Here is an 18,011-nt window from a genome sequence, read left to right on the forward strand (position 1 = left end):
TTGTGCAGCACACACATAAACAGGCTATAAAAGGGAAAGAGATACCATCCTTAGGGCAAACATAACTATTGGATTCCGATTCCCCATGCTTATTGTACACCTCCCCTCTCCCCCCCCCCCCCAGTTTAGTTATATAGCCTTCAGCATTTTCTACTTCCCACCCATGGGAGATATGCACAGTGTATGTTTGTATGTGTGTGAGCGTGCATGGTATTTTTATTTGTGGTATGTTTGTGTTTGGTATGTGGTGAGGTTACATCAGGGGGGGGGCAGTCGGTTGTTTCTGGAGTGGAGTTGAGCATGAATGAAAGAAGATGTAAGATGAAGTGTCTTTTATCAGAAGCAGCGGTCCGTGCGGTGGACAGTGTGGCGGGTGGCTGTTTTTTTTTTTGACATGGAAGTGATTTTGTAGGTGACCAGCAGGATGGAACAGGAGTGAGTCCCGGGAGCACTGAGCCGATGATGGTGATAACAGCTGTCCAGAGCCCAGCAGATAACTCTCGTAAAACGCATCAAATCGTTTGTCTATGAATTATCAAATTACCGTGACGATCATAACTTGCAAAGAAAAAATCGAAAAACATCATAGGATTCAAACACGAATAGGTATTGTGCTTTATGTTTGTGAACCTGTAGAGGACAACGCTGTCACAGTCTCTCTCGATGTGCATCCATTAGGGAGCAGAATAATAATGGGATGCGGCCATTACAAGGACAGCCACTGTGAGCAAAACAATAACGTGATTATGGTAATAACGGTCAGAGGCCACTCCTCCAGGCGCCGCTGGAAGACACACACTTGAAATAACACTGCACAAAACAATTCATCAATACACACTAATAGACATCGTATCATTGATTGTCACCCATGGTGGGAAAAAAAAAAGAAGAAAACATGAAGCTATTCAATCTGGTGGTGGGCTGGGGTGGGCTGGGGTGGACTGGACGCGCTACGGCAACATATTACATCAACTTAACACATTGTCGGCTAATCAAATTAGCCAGTGTAGCAGGGAGAAATTTGAGGCAGCATCTTTTTTTTCTTTTTTTTTTTATTCCACTCTCGCCAACAGCTCAAATGAAATGGTAACTTTATGGCTTTAATAAGTTTGTGTTTCCAAGAGAGAAAAAAGTCAAGTACCGTATACATGTGCGATATTGTGTTCCACATTTTATTCAAACAGGACAAATCATGACAAAGCAGAACATGTCAATGCCATGACTGACTGTATGAAGGAAACCTAAGAGTAAGCAGTATGAGCTGCCTAAAAATATAGAATAATACAAAATGCAAAAACAGAAGCGTTAAAGTAGGGAGGATAACAGTGGGATATACTACGAAGCACGCTGAACATACCCAGGCTTTCTTTGGAAAACCTGGATCGACAAATACAACCTCCCAATCAGAGTTAAACGGTACCACGAAGCTCACTTAAGAGTGAATTTGTCAAGCCGGGTTTTCTGCTTTAGTTTTAACGCGCGTTCCCATAAAAGGGCCGTTTATCGAGTAATTTTACTCACCTTTACAAAATGGATAGATCAAGAGCAGTATATTTCACTCAAGGGGAACAGATAATCATAATGAACTCCTGTGAGGAGTTCAAGAATCAGATAACAGCTAGGGGCAACACAGCAGCACATAATAAGGCTAGGGAGGCGTGCTGGCAAAAATTAGCCGATCGTGTAAATTGCAAGTGAAAAGATTCTGCATATTGTCTATAAAATAAGTATGCCAAATGCAGAATTGTTCGCTATTAATCCCAATAGAGTGATGATGATTTCAAAATGCAAAAGCAACGTCCAACCTGCTTTATTCTATAATTTAGGGAATTCATTTAAAATACACCCTATGTGAGAAATGTAAAGCATATCTGCTGAGATGTAGTATTAGTAGTATTACTATAAGACCCCAACGCCAGCGACAGGGGTTCAAATCTCGCCTGTCCATCATCATGCCTTCTACGCCCATCGAGAAGTGGTGCCAGCACGACCTTGAGGACATGGGTTCGAAAATAAGTTTCGAAATAAGCACAAAAATATAATTCCATAACCTTTAGTGAATAAGTATTCCATATGACATAAGAATTTAGACTTTTTAAGCTACACATAAATGCACATAAATCAGTCTGGAGACGAACAACGCACGCAGAAATTCAAAACTGACGCGCTACCTCCACTCTACCACTCTCGATGGAGGTTTTCTTTCCCTGAAAGGGTACAAAATTCTTCCTTGACAGTTTGAGCGGGCAAAAAGCTAGGAATCCACACAAACACATTTAGCAATTATTGAGCGCAGCTACGACCTTGCGAATAGCACGGCACACCGTATTATATATATTTTTCGCAATAAGTGCACGGCTTCTTTGTGTAGCGTTGCCTACATAAGGTCCAACAAGGACGATCACATAGCGAATACCCTCGGATGAGAACCTGTATCTCTCATAAAGAACATTCTCCGGCAATGCCAAGGGATCGGACTCCCGCTCAAGCTCCCACTGGGGCTTCAGATGAGTACACCGAGTCGCGAAAGATTCCCGTGACGCCCGACGAACGAAGACGACTGCGCCCGTAGTTAACAAAGTTTAGATGTATTTGCTTTCTCTTTGTTCCACGTTGGTGTCTTTAATGTGGATGTATAATGCTCTCACACACTTGATTACGTTGCTGCTTTAATCCGGTCACCAATGTACGCATTCCACAGTCTTGCTGTGCTGTGCAATACAATGTATTGTATTGCACGCACAGTGCAATACAATACATTGTATTTTTGTTTTCGAGCTGGTTTGCTAAAGAGCCTAATGTCGCTAACAACAATGACTGCGTGTGTGCGTGCGTGCGTGTGTTTTGTGTGTGTGTGTGTGTGTGCGTGCGTGTGTGTGTGCGTAGCCTGCTGCTATACTGCTGCCACCTCCAGGCGTCCATTATTCTCCAACACAAAAGACTACTGGAACACTTTTAAGGTGGTAAGAGCCAGGAAGTTACGTCACGTTCTCGTTGAGCAGGTCGGCGTACCGGCACAAAGGGCCAAACGGATAGCGGCATTAGCTGATACCCTCCTCCCGACCAGGTTTGGTTGACGGCATAAGTCCCCATGGTGATATACAGCGACGCTAAAAGAGAGCGACTTTCGTGCCACAGCTAACCCAGGCTTTGAGCGCAACATACCTCGCTAACCCACTGATCGAGGTTCGTAGTATACCCCACAGCATCACACAGACTGTGCATCACACACACACACAAACACACACACACAGCATAATGTCCACTGAGTCATCGACCCCTTCACACAAACACCCCGCCTAAGCACAAATGTAAGGAGATCTAATGTGCTTGTGTGTGTGTGTGTGTGTGTGTGTGTGTGTGTGTGTGTGTGTGTGCGTGCGTGCGTGCGTGTGTGTGTGTGTGTGTGTGTGTGTGTGTGTGTGTGCGTGCGTGTGTGTGTGCGTAGTGCAGCATGTGTGACAATGGGAGCGCTGTATTTGCTGTATTCCACCCTCCACCAAATCCCCAAGCCCCAACACCCCCCACCCACACACACACACACACACACACACACACACACGCACACACACACAAACACAGACCTTTCTGAAGAAGAACCCCTAGCTGCTGGGTGGTATATTCCGGTGTATCTTCTGCTGTAGATCCACAAGGGACCGCACCCCCGGGGCGTCGGACGCGGCCCTACTTGATTGATTTCCCTGGAAGAGAAGATATGTTTCATATTAAAATAACAGATCCACACACGCTGGAGGTACCACTGTGTTTGGTCACTGTGATGAAGAGTCGGAAAGGCAAGGGGGTTTTGTTTTTCCGTCATTGCCGAGTATCACCGTGGGACGTGTGTGTGTGTGTGTGTGTGTATTTGTTTGTGTATATACACATATATATCACTATCTAAAATAAATGATCTTGATACTGTAGGTGTGTATTTATATATATATATCTGTGTGTTTACACATAAATACATTACTAACTTAAAGAAACATGATGTTGATACTGTATGGTTGCTTTTTTCAAAATAAAAAAGGAGACAAATGGAACTCTATAGTTCCCTTTACGACAAGAGAATACATGAAATCTACAGCATACTTCACATACAATCATGTCCGTGTTGACTATAATCTGTTATAAGCGATATAAGATCAGTAGGTGAAGTAATCAGAGCTGTAGGTTGAGCTGACCCACTCCGAACCGTCTCCTGCTTTGCGCAATTCTTTACACTGAACACATCCCAAAGTATCTAGTAGGAGACATTCATCATTTTTCATCATGTTTCTTTTTTTTATCTGTGACTTTAACCCCTTGGATTGTAACTGTGTCAAATGTGGATTGGATTCATATAGAAACGGTGAATGGGCTTTGTGTCGGTTGGCTCTGTGAGAACTGCTGAGATAGACAGTGGTGTATTGATCTGTCCAGAATGACCCACAAGCTAAACCCTCATGTTGACACCTGCAGATGAAAGCTTAAGACCCTGGCTTATGTTGTAACCACGGGCATTCTGATCATATATTTCCTTAGTTGCTTTTTTTTTATTATGATTAACTTGGCAGAAGGAAAAAAGGAAACATACTTAATCATACATAATTCTGTTAACAATACCAATCATTATTTTTGCTTGTGTGTTTCATTCACAAATACATTAATAGATCATTCAAACGTAAAATAAAAGTGTGTCAAGCCCTCCAAGCCAGCGGCCCTGTGATCCCTTTGGTGGGCTCATGTATGATTAAGGCTGCCAGGCAGCCGTCGTCACCAGGTCTGTTATCTGGTCTTGCAGTCGACTGTAACAGCATCATGATGAAGCATATCCTCATTCTCTGCTTCCTTAGGAATCTGTCACAAGACAACCGGAGGGAAAGTGCTGTCGGGGATTAAAGAGTTTTCCTATCGTTCTGGTGTATTCTCTGGGTGTAGCAGTGTGGAGACGGGAGCACAATTTGATGGAATCAAGTAGAGAAATGATATGTACAGCAAAGAAGATTAACACGAGACGATTGCAGGATAAAATGAAAAATGGTGCGCTGGGCATTGGCTACGTCGTCATCTTCATCATCAACATTATCATAAAATTAAACGTCTACATTGTATTTCTGCAGGTTGTGCTTGTTGATGTGTTTCAGGACGCGTTTGATATCCTCTGGTTCAGTAGACGGTATAAAACTCATGATAGTGGAGACTTATGATGTAGCGCATTGCATTCTGTCAGTTAAAAAGGAAGAATGTGCTGTTGGGTTACGACTCATTTCTTCGACAGCCAGAAGTCCCTCACACAGGCATATAAGTTTGAGTAACAATCTGTTCTACTTAAAGATGTTGAACTAAATATGTCTATCCATGTGGGGTAGACATATGGATAGATGTATTAAGTTTGAGTAACAATCTGTTCTACTTAAAGATGTCAAACTAAATATGTCTACCCCATGTGGGGTAGACATATGGATAGATGTATTAAGTTTGAGTAACAATCTGTTCTACTTAAAGATGTCAAACTAAATATGTCTATCCATGTGGGGTAGACATATGGATAGATGTATGGAAACCCTGGTAACATACAAGATTTAAAAAAAAACCTGTTATGTTATCCAACATAACTGAATCACAATGGATTCAGTATTGGAAAGCCATAATTGCACAGTTTATGCTTAAAATCCCTTTGTAAACATGTCAGTGGTCCTCGAGCAAAAGGCCTGCATTTATCTCATAATGTTGTTTTGTCTCTTGCCACTGACATGGCAAAGAAAGGACCAGACTGTGATAATGCCTCTCCTGCTTATTACAATTGCGTTTGAACATCAGCCTGTGGGACACGCTGTGAGTCTGGGAGCGGGAATTACCCCTCCCCAGGTGAGGTGTAATGAGGAAGTGTTTGGCTCTGATCCCTCGTGCCCTGGCTAATATGGTAATTCCAACACACACACACACACACACACACACACATAAACACACAAACACACGCCAAGATTTACTCTCTTTATTACCTCGGCAGAGCGTTTAATTTCCTGGGCATTTGGCTGTGTTAATGCTAGAAGCAGGCCGTGTCAGGACTGGCAATCACTCAGGGGGATGCTGGAAGACAGTGACACACAGCCTCGCCTCAAAGCCTTGCCTCACAGCACACACACACACACACACACCCCCGCCACCCACACACACACCTCTATCCCTACCCCCGCCCCGACCTCCTCTACTGGCCGACTGGTGAGGGTAAATGTCTGTGTACGTCTATGTTTGTACTTCATTCCCACAAACATGAAGAGTGAATAGTGAATTGTGAATAGAGATGAGAATCGCTATGCTTGTCTTTGCGCTTTGTGTCTTTCTTTGCAATGTATGCAATGTAATGACTGTAATTAAATGGTGATTGCCTCATTGATCGGTCCAAGGGAGCTCATAAATGTCACTCAGCCGGCCGACCTTGATGGATCAGTTTCTACACTCATTTGTTTTTAATCAAGATCTCCTGCTCTCACATTGGGCCCTAATGAATGTATGATGATGTGGTATGGGAGAGCATTCCGGGCTCCAGAAGGGACGACATATCGAGAGAGCACTCGTATGTTGTCACCTCACACTGGATCAATGACAATCTCATAGTATTTCAGTGGCTGTTGAACATCGACTGTCATCGAATGGAGAAATGATGGATGTGCAATATCTTCTCATTTGGCGTGCAGTGTGTCCACTACTCAGGCGTAGATATGGAAACGTGCAAGACCAGGAGTGCTGTTTGAGCACTTTCGCATGTGGTCGCATGAATGGACGTCTCTGTGTAAACATAATCATAATCTAAGCATAATGCATTCATATTCATATTTAACAGTGTTCTATAGTTATTTAGCAATACTGATTCATGTTGATTAACACTATTGGTATATTGATTAACATTCAGTGGAAAGGGCATTCAAATCTGATCAAGCATGCAAGGCAATTTGACAACAATTAGGCCGGTTAAAAGACCCTTTATTCAGAAATGACAGTGAGTACGTATATCGTACGTATGTATGAGTAGAAAGACGGTATAATTAGATTACAAACAGTTAAATTAACAAATCCAAACATTTCTAAGCAGAAATGTTTACTTCCTTAAACAATTCCAGTTATTAAGTGTACTTCTTTCTGTAACACAAAAGTCTCTGGCACATGAGAATGAGCCAACAGTTAGATACAGATGGATTTTGGAGCCTAACAGTGGCATGAGGTATCCAGGTAGCCGGGCCTGAAACTCATCCTCGGGAACAGAGGAACAGAGGAACAGAGGAACAGAGGAAGGAGGAAGAGGGAAGAGGGAAGAAGGAAGGTTATTACCTTCTAAAAGCTCCTGCAACCGGCCGGCCTGTCTGCCCCACTCACCAGGAAGATGGGGAGAATGTTGCAGGGCTGAGGGCCGACCAGAGCCGGCAAAACAATGGGGACCCATCATAGTCCTCCCTTCACACTCACACACACACACACGCACGCACGCATGCACGCACGCACGCACACACACACACACACACCTCTATGCCTTGTCAAGGCATGATAAGGAAGGGGAAGAGGGAATACTTTTGGACATCTGCCCTTTCCTGTCAAATGCTTCAATCCTTTCCCCGATAGAGTTTTTAACAAACCAAGAGTTGCCGCCCCCAACAGAATTCTTGGGTGACTGCAGACAGAATGGATGTTGCCTCCACAATGCAATCTCCCTTCAGCATGTAGCGAGGGGACAATAGTGCTGGAGGAACGGGAGGAGTTGCCCAATAGGAAGCTAGCTGAGGAGGACCGGAAATAGGAAGCCCAATCAGGAATAAACAGGGTCGAAATAAGCAAGAAGCACTAAAGCATTCCACAGTATGGCTGTCCTAAGACCTTACTTGTAACAACATCCACAAGCTTCATAGTATAGTGTGTCTCTGACAAGTGACAGAGAGAATGCATACATATTAGTATGTTTTACCTGATTTTCAATAATGTGTCGCTACATGTCACGCTGCGTATGAGTCTGAAATACGACTTACACAAATTGTATACAACAACAACTTTTCCGTTTAAATTGATTTTTTTTTCATGGACTGGAGAATGCAACTTGCGAAGAATGTTAATCAAGTTTTTTGACTGAGGCTTTAAATTCAATTTGTTTTATGATGACTCAAGGCTTGGTTTGTTATTCATATTGAACGACTGCAATGTTCTGCTTCTGTGTTTGTATTGTTTCAGTCTCTCTCTTACCAGCTGGGCGTTTTTGTCATAATAAAATAAACACCATTTGCTGGCAAGCCAACTTTTGTATTTACCTCTTGCCTGATCTGCTTTTGAGTGTGGACCAAAGTATTCCTTTGATGAGCATGCCAAATATTCTTGCAAATGTTGTAACGTTGGAGGCGATGGTTGTATAATATAACACAGATAGATAAAACTCAACCACTCCCTTTAAATTAAACACTTCTTATATCCTGTTTCTTGGGTTTTTGCGTATCCATAAATGTCTATGCACATTACTTTTTAATGAACTGAATTCAAATTAATTCTAGGATGCATTGGACTGCTGAGAAAACAGAACCTACCCAGCACTTGACGGAGGAGTAGCTTATCGTCCTCAAGGCTACACTAAAGAAAGCAAATGAAAATGATGCACATGTTCTCCAGTGAAACATTGCTGAAAATGTGTTGGACTCAGACTCTTTGAGTTGTCTCTACCCCTAGCCTGTAGACTGTTGTTTAGTAGCTTGTTGCGTGCCTTAACCTCCATTCATCACAGTGGGACATATTCCTGTGAAGCCATAACATAATTATTGTTTTGTTTTGGTGTAAGAAAACAACAAAATGTAAGGCTTTTCCTGCATCTTACAAAGTGCTCCTGGGAACCCAACAACAAGGAAAACAACATGTAAGGCGAGGTCATGTCTAGCCCACCACCCCTCCAGGCAGGAAGTTCCTCGTACAAAATGCCTGCGGGGCCCAGCCCATCAGAAACAGGAAGAACAAAGTGCAAACTAGCAACAACGCCCCAGCACCAAGATGGATTATGTTCTTGTTTCTTATAACCCGACCTGGTCAAACTGTGTTCAATCAGGTTACAACTGCGTCCATGCCAGAGGTGAGCTCAGCTATTTCCAAAATAGTTCCACCTCACAGGCTGCTACAAATGGACAGCTATAGACTCTATAAGTGGATAACATATAGGCCCCGGGAGAAAAGAAAAAAAAGTACACAAAGGAGGGGGTGGAGGTGCATTGTGAAAAGACCAAACAAACCTAGATTTCTTTTTGCCCACTATGGAGGTTGGTTTGGAGACGAACATGTTTAAGAATTGATCTCAAGCTCATGTGGACTTGTTCATCCCAGTCGATCTCAGTGATGACACCAGGGCAAACTAAACTCACATGCCTGAAACGTCAAATGCAACAGGCTGCACATTCACAACAGATCTATTCACAGAGCCCTGCAACAACAATAAAGTGAAAGCAGCACAGGGCATTTTGGTGAAAAAGTAAACACATCCATCATCACATATACATTAAATAAAGGCTTTGTCAGCTGTATTATTAAAACCATGTCAAAGGTAGTGTTGGCTTTTTGGGGAAGATTCATGCACTTACACACACACGCACATACACACACAATTTAACATTGTGCAACATCAAGACAACATTACCGTTGGGTGTGTGTGTGTGTGTGTGTATTGAAACAGCCTAATTACGTTGTGCACGATGACGATAAATCACGCAAGTCTTAATCAAGGGTTGAAGTGAGCCGGGGTCATCAGTCATGCAGAAGAACACAAAGACAACTCCCCCCCTCCCCCCTCCTTCTAGCAGGCTTGTTGTGTCCCGGAGTGGTGCATCACTCCCATGTCTTATCATCATCTCACTGATGTATTATAATCATCCGCATCAAGACGGCTGCTCTCTAAGACTTGAGCAAACCGTGGGGTAAACGCAATGAATAACACACAGTAAGGCCATTCAAATCCATGATATCCATGTCGTTGCAGGCGTTGTAAATACAAAATGGGTGGAGGAAGGATGATTTAACTAATATACAACATCGAAAACATCCCTAAGACCTTTGAAGCACAGCAGCTAGTTAAGGCAACCTGTTAGGGAGCCACCGTGCTAGCATGTCATTTCAACGCCCTCATGGAGACATTAAATAGTGGTTGGTGTTGATAGATTGTGGTGGCTGGGGTCACCTGAAAGGCACGCTGCTGACATTCAGACTGTCCCTCCACTATGACGGATTGCACTTGTATGGAATCTATAAAAATGTGTCAGCGCTGGAATGCGTTCTGGAGCTTGCACCTTACTTTAAGAGAAAAAAACACATTAAATGCTCAAGGAGGGAAGAGAATACGTGGGGGGGCCGCGGTGACAAAGAACAACAATGGTGGTTCTCCGTGAGAAGGAGGTATGGATTTTTAAACCCCATCGACGAATAGAAAGCGAAGACAAACGGTGGAAAGGGAAGCCAGTCTGCTATGTAGAACATCAGCACATATATTATTTATAGCCATAGATTTAAGGGGCTATCACTTGGAAGCCCTACTTAAAATGAGAGAGAAGAAAGAAGAAGTCTTTATCCACATAAATGTGACCTCCACCGGGGCTCGCTGACGAGGCCTTACAGGGCATGACTTTGGTGAGCTCTTCAGACCTTTTTTTTTTCTTTTATATAGTAAGAAATGTAGACATTTGGATTAATGACGTTATGCGCAAAGCATCGCGTCTCTTAATTAACAATAAGAGACATCCAATGTTCTTTAATCACCCCGTACTTACAGATTCAACATCGAGAGTCATTACCGCCAAGACATAGGCCCTGCAGACTGGCTGCTGGAGGTGCCCTCACTGGCAAGTTCATTAAGAACCCAGCTTTCATACATTATTGAAATACATATTAGTGTCTCCTGTGGTAACACTAAACATTCTATTTGTTAGACTAAGTTACTGATTGAATAATTTATTTCCCAACTTCATTCTTTTATGTTATTTTGATAGACTAGATGATGCCTTTGAATTACTACTGAGAGATTTGCAGTAATGTTTTTTTAATTATTGATCATGCTTAGGTTACATTTAGACCGTTCAAGATTCATAAGACCAATTAGCACTCTCAATGTCTCTTTCCTCTTGTAACACATGTGTTGTGTTCATGGGTTTTTATAGTTAATTAATATTATTATGAGGGTAAACTTCACAGAGAAGTCTCAATATATTGTAATACCAGAGTTACTTCATCCTCTTTGCTTTTTTTTTTTTTTAAATCAACGTTTAAATTCACTGCCAGGATAACGTAGTCCGTAAACGCCTTTTATTTAACCAAGAAATTGGCTCTTGAGGATTGTCGCTTGGCAAAAACGTGGACGTATACAACTGCACTTAAATGCTGCCCTCTATTGGTTAGTGTAATTGTTCTAGTGCGGTCTCTCTGCCACGGATTGGTTCTCCTGATTCGGATAACGCTTTGTTGATATGCAAGAAAAACATGGCGGATTCGGATGAGCCGTAAGTAGCTACCGAGGAAACAGGCGAGAAAACACAACCATTCACCCTCACGAAAGATGCTTTCACGTCCCACGAAAGCGGAGCATGATCGAGCGTTGTTTCCCCTCTCTCTTTTAGGGAGAAGAAAATAAGGAGAGTAGTGGCGCTGACTGAGAAGTTAGTAATGAATCACTCGGAACAACTGGCTGAACGTATTTGAGGTTACTAGGCAGGTGTAAGGTTAATCATAGCTAGCTGAGAGCTAACTTGCCGGCCGGCCGGGTAGTAAACTTCTGACGACTGGTCTCGGCATTAAAAGTGTACGCAAGTAAACACGTCTGGTTGAGCCAACACGTATCAACGGGGGTTGTTGAGACTAGGCGCTTTGTGGCTCCGTGATAGTGGGAAGGAACACAAGTGTTGTGTGTCCGTGATCGCCGCGGCTCGTTAGCTTGTCAGTGTGTGCGAAGCCAGTCGAAGCTGTCAGGACATAACTATAGTCGTCACTGAGCAGAATCCCCATTGGGTCAGAAACGCCCACTGTTCTTTATATATGTACACCAAACCAAAAAAATAATGGTTCAGAATGTGTTACGTGATTACAAATTAAACAAAAGTAAGAACTAAGGATTTAACATGGAAGTGTTGGCTTTTTTGGCGGACTTTTGGTTTTGCAAAATTTAGACACGCACATTTACATGTATGAATATTATTATTATTATTTTTGGAACTATGGACCCAGAAAGCTTATAGTGATGCAAATGTTGAGCAGTTTGTATATGATCTCCTCAGGATGGTGGTGGATGGATGCGCTGGAGACGGTGGCGAATGGGAGGGACGGTGGAATCACATCCAAAAGTTCCTGGAGAGACCGGGGCCATTCACGCATCCAGACTTTGAAGCCAGCACTGAGGTAATGGTTTATGCTGAATGGATCGATGAGAACTGTTTCTGACTTGATACCGTTATGTTGTGAAGAAACCATTTGCTTTTTCTCTCCCCCCCCCCCCTCCCATTTCCTCAGTCATTGCAGTTTATGTTAGAAACCTGCAAAGTGCTCATCATTGGAGCTGGTGGCCTGGGCTGTGAGCTCCTCAAGGATGTGGTATGATTGACTGCTCAATGGAATTCCATTTTGACATCTACATGTTGAATTCTTACATATTCAAAATACGTGATATGAACATGAACATGTTTCCCCTCCTGTACTGTGGCTCAGGCTTTGTCAGGGTTTCACAACATCCATGTTGTTGACATGGACACAATTGACCTATCCAACCTCAACAGACAGTTTCTGTTCAGGTCAGTCGCTTTAAATGTTCAAATTAATCAAATTAAATAATTGTATAAGAAATAGAACTGCGGGTTATATGCTGTGAGCATTTGCTTTACCACTGTCTTGAAAATCTGTCTCACATTGCTGTCCAGGCCTAAAGATGTTGGGCAACCCAAGGCAGAAGTTGCAGCCGATTTCATCAACACTAGAATCCCTGGATGCTGTGTGGTCCCGTATCCTTTGGTTTCACGATGAAAGAAATAATACTTTGTGAACAAATTATTGTGTGAGATGCCAAAGTTGTGATCCAATCATGAGCAAAAATGTAGCCATGAAATACAAACAATATTTACTGATGCATTCTGGAACCCATCCCTTTTTTATTTTTAAGACTGAAGAAACATCCATTCGTTTAACTTTCCAATACTTGCCTTATTGAATGGGATAGACATTTTAAGAAAATTCAAGACTTTGATGAAACATTTTATCGACGTAAGTATTACTTTCTTACTTTGTGACTCCAAACAGGTCTTCTTTAATTAGGAAAAAGTACCTTTTGATGTTTTAGATATAATTATGTTTCCACTCTTAGAATTCCACATCATTGTCTGTGGGCTTGACTCTGTGCTTGCCAGGAGATGGATGAATGGTATGCTGGTAAGTTGTCCTTAACCCTATAAGTTGTCCTTAACCCTATAAGTTGTCCTTAACCCTTTGTGGGCACATCCCCAGTCTGTTATTATTTACCTGGCAATTCTACTTTTTGTGGTACAACCATTATTTACAAATTATTATTATTTTATTCTTCTTTATATTACTACAAAACAGGCAACATGTTTCACTTCACAACAAACATTGCTTCCTGTTACACATTTTGTGCAGTTCTCTCTGCTGGTGTTATATGAGGCCTCCTGTCACATCTTTGTGTCTAGCTCTCTCTGCTGGTGTATGAGGCCTCCTGTCACATCTTTGTGTCTAGCTCTCTCTGCTGGTGTATGAGGACGGCGTAGTGGATCCTAGTTCCATCATTCCTCTAGTCGACGGCGGGACAGAAGGCTTCAAAGGCAACGCCCGGGTCATTCTGCCCGGCATCACCGCCTGCATAGACTGCACTCTGGAGCTGTACCCTCCTCAGGTTATCTTTAATACACGGCAAGGAACAGCTGTACAACATGTAGGTAGAGGGATGGGCTAGCCACAGGGTTCTCTTCCTGACGTCCACTTGTGTTTCCAGATCAATTTTCCAATGTGCACGATAGCATCCATGCCCCGACTACCAGAACATTGCGTTGAGTATGTTCGCATGCTACTATGGCCCAAAGACAAACCCTTTGGAGGTATGTAGTAACCCTGGTTCAAATGTTTCAGCAGTACAACTTATTTCTGTCTCAATGCCAGTCATGAATTTGATATTGGTCTATTACTTTAATATTGGGATGTGTGTGTGTGTGTGTTTGTGTAGACGGCGTGGGTCTTGATGGCGATGACCCAGAACACATCAAGTGGGTGTACCAGAGGTCATTAGAGAGGGCAGCAGAGTTTAACATTACAGGAGTCACATACAGACTCACCCAGGGTAAGCACACACAAAACACTGTGCTTTGTTATCTGTTGTGACTGATGGTATTTTCTGTAAAGCATTCATTTTGTTTTGACATGTTAATGTTGTGAAGGGATGAAGAAGGGGATATGTATGCGTTTTGTATTTATTCCTAAATTTCTTCCTGTAAACGCTGCAGGTGTGGTAAAACGGATCATTCCCGCCGTAGCTTCTACAAATGCTGTCATTGCAGGTGAGCAAAGTTTTTCAAGCGCTTTCAAACCTATAGTCAAGCCAACCAAACAATGTAAACACATGTCATGCTGTTGAATGGGATGCCCGTCCTTTCACCTCCTGATTTGCCGCAATACTCTACGTTAAGTTCCGACCCCCCCCCCCCCCCCCCCCCCCACCCCCTATAGTTGGGCGGGATCGTGTTCTCTCCTAAAGAGAACCGAACCAGAGTTAAATTGGCAGCCGGCCGAGACATTTTCAAGAGAGCAGAGTTTCTTTGGTTCTCACCAGAGTTCGCATGAACCTTCACACCAACCCAAACAAACCGTACTATCCAGGGGAAAGACTCCAGGGTTTCCTGGGACAGCGCCGGCGTCAAAGCATCCTAAATCTTGGCCTTTTTGTTTTACAGCTGCCTGTGCAACCGAAGTTTTCAAAATAGCATCAAGGTGAGATTTTCTGCTCTGCATCAAATCCATCAAACATCAAATCCAGAGAAATGTAACCATTCGAAATCCTGCTTCAGTACTCACGCTTCAGCCCTCTGTCCACACAGTGCCTACGCTCCTCTCAACAACTACTTGGTCTTCAACGACGTTGACGGCCTTTACACCTACACGTTTGAGGCAGAGCGAAAGGTGTGTTTCAAGTCGCGTCTGGCCAGTTCCACGCAAATCCGATTGTCAATCAATGTGTTTTTTTTATCCCTGCTCCGTTTAGGACAACTGTTCGGCGTGCAGCCAAGTACCGCTGGACATGCGCTTCTCACCGTCCTCCACACTGCAGGAGGTCCTGGACTACCTGACGGAGAGCACCTATCTGTAGGTTCACCCTGGGTTCCTGTCACTATTGAGCAGCCTAGGGTCATTGCCGTTTCAACTTCTGATGATGTTTCATTAATGATATGCTGCAGACAGAAAATGGCCTGTTCATTAGGTACATGCAATACTGTGGGGGGGAAAAAGGTTTAAAATGTACTAGACAATTCTTAATGTTGACCTCCTACCATTGTTAGAGTCGTTAACAATCACTGTATGGCGAATAGTTCCCCATTCATGTTGGAAGAATATGCTGAAAGGCCTGGGAGAGTCCTGGCAAAATGTAAGGTATAGGTTACCCATACTCGTGTCTTATGGACACATTTTCACCCAGCGTCCCAATTAGACACGTCCAGTCTCTTGAGGGTGGTTAACGTATGGAGTGATGGTGGAGCTGGTGGTGATGCTGCAATATTGGGTGGTGAATCAAAGTGGACAGCCCTTACTAAACGTTTTTATTTTTCAGACAAATGAAGTCACCAGCTATAACTGCATCAGTAGAAGGGAAGAACAAGACGTTATATTTACAGGTAACCCCCCCCCTACTTTACCTTACTACCTGAGAAGCTTGGATAGCAGCCAAGACTCAGCGGTGTGCTGTGACATTCTGGTCTTGGTCTTTGTAGTCGTGTCATTGTTCTTTGTCCTTGAACAGACCGTGGCTTCGATCGAACAAAGGACACGGCCAAATCTGTCAAAAACACTGAAGGGTGAGCAGCCTCACCGAATCATTTTGATTTGCATTCACTGTAAGATGAATTGGAAACGTAAATTGTTGACGCGCGTACGTTTCTTTTCAGAGCTCGGACTTGCAGACGGGCAGGAGCTGGCTGTAGCCGACGTCACCACCCCTCAGACCATGCTGTTCAGACTTAGCTTTACCTCATAAGCCAAGCTCCTACACGCTCACATCACACGTACTACACGGACGTCAGGCTGTCAGGGAAGCACACATGACTCCATGAACCGTATCTGTTGTGATACGGCAGTAGTTCAGTTTACACATCGTCAACACGGTAAAGTTTCAATTCTTTTTCATTGCTTTGCTATGATCGCTCACCAAGATCAATGTTTTGCACTCTACTTACTCACCAAATGACAGTCCACACACGTCCCTGTTTTGGTGATGCAATGTCTTTTAAATGTTTAGTGTAGTTTAGTGTGATTTACACACTAAAGCCTCAAAAAACGACAAACCGTGAAAAAATATGACTTGGTGACATTCATGTTTATTTATTCAGACTTTTTTTTAAGTAACAATGCACTTGCCCAGATTGTTGACAATGAACTGGAATAAATTAGTTTTTCATACAAAGGACTGTTTGTGTAATCGTAACAAGGAGTAGACGGTATATAGGTGAACATGAAAGTATTGAAAATAATTACTTTATTCTAGTTAAGGAATGCCTTTTTTGTATAAAAAGGTAGATTGCAGAATGAATGCAGTGACGGAGAAAATTTGACCCACACGCTTCTACTGGTACTCTCCCGTGGCTGAGTAGTTATTGCTTTGTCAATAAGCAACAGGACAAGCCTCAGTCCACTAAACAAATGGAAATATAGAACAAGTGACAGCTGAATATTGGGTAACACTTTATAATAAGGTGCCATAATAAATAGCAAACAAGTCATTACCTAACCCTTTGTTAATATTATTTAATTGTTACTAAAATATATATTTGGAACAAGTTAATAGTTTTTTCATCATTAATTAAATATTAGTTGTTTGCATAAAATCTATGTTAATGTTTTAACAAATAGAATGCAAAACACAACAACTTAACGGAACATAAATTTACGGGAACAATTAACGGTTCCTCAATACAAGACTGAAAACTGAACATGGATAAATGATGCCTCCATAGCATAGTCTCCATAGCCACTCAGCTTGGAGCAGGAATCAAGAAGAAGAATCCTCTTAAGTTTAGGCTTCAGGACCTGTAAAATATACCGTAATAAACCTACAGTTTAGCTTCATAACAACATAGTTATATATTACTAATATATTAATTAAGCTTAACCAACTTTATTATGAGGGTCCCCCATACTGATAGTTATATATTACTAATATATTAATTAAGCTTAACCAACTTTATTATAAGGGGCCCCACGCTGATAGCTATATATTACTAATATATTAATTAAGCTTAACCAACTTTATTATGAGGGTCCCCCATACTGATAGTTATATATTACTAATATATTAATTAAGCTTAACCAACTTTATTATGAGGGGCCCCCATACTGATAGTTATATATTACTAATATATTAATTAAGCTTAACCAACTTTATTGTAAGGGTCCTATGAGGGGTCCTATGAGGAGTGGTTCATATTGGGATAGGCAGAAGCACAGTTTAATAACAATTAGTTAAATAATAATAATGATAATATAATAATAATAATAATAAATAATGTCATTAACTTTGATATGAATATATAGTTTGTAAATAAACATTTAACATTTAAATGATATATAGAAATAACTTAATTAGTGCCAAAAATACATTTAGTTAACTATTAACAAATATTAATACAATATTAGTTAATAGATTGTTTTCTATTTGTTAAAACATTAACATACAGATTATATGCAAACAACTAATATTTAATTAATGATGAAAAAACTATTAACTTGTGCCAAATATATATATTTAGTAACAATTAACAAATATTAAC

General features: G+C 41.9%; 1 protein-coding gene across 2 annotated transcripts; it reads left to right on the top strand.

Moving 5' to 3' along the window:
* Window positions 1-11,466: 11,466 nt before the first annotated feature.
* uba3 (ubiquitin-like modifier activating enzyme 3) lies at window positions 11,467-16,621 on the top strand (the record flags this gene model as incomplete). Of its 2 annotated transcripts, XM_084463718.1 has the most annotated exons (18): window positions 11,467-11,486; window positions 11,604-11,642; window positions 12,258-12,378; window positions 12,490-12,570; window positions 12,685-12,767; window positions 12,894-12,974; window positions 13,190-13,233; window positions 13,334-13,398; window positions 13,721-13,876; window positions 13,976-14,078; window positions 14,204-14,317; window positions 14,481-14,534; window positions 14,928-14,964; window positions 15,072-15,153; window positions 15,236-15,336; window positions 15,800-15,863; window positions 15,989-16,043; window positions 16,134-16,621. In XM_084463718.1, the coding sequence occupies 18 exons, from the start codon at window positions 11,467-11,469 to the stop codon at window positions 16,220-16,222; spliced, it is 1,389 nt and encodes a 462-aa protein (XP_084319844.1). In that variant the 3' UTR covers window positions 16,223-16,621. The 2 variants fall into 2 exon arrangements, with proteins under 2 accessions (XP_084319844.1, XP_084319845.1); XM_084463719.1 differs by lacking the exon at window positions 11,604-11,642 and having other exon boundaries at window positions 11,475-11,486.
* Window positions 16,622-18,011: the final 1,390 nt, after the last annotated feature.

This window comes from Micromesistius poutassou (genome assembly GCF_964030765.1).
Source record: "Micromesistius poutassou genome assembly, chromosome: 2".
Lineage (NCBI taxonomy): Eukaryota > Metazoa > Chordata > Actinopteri > Gadiformes > Gadidae > Micromesistius > Micromesistius poutassou.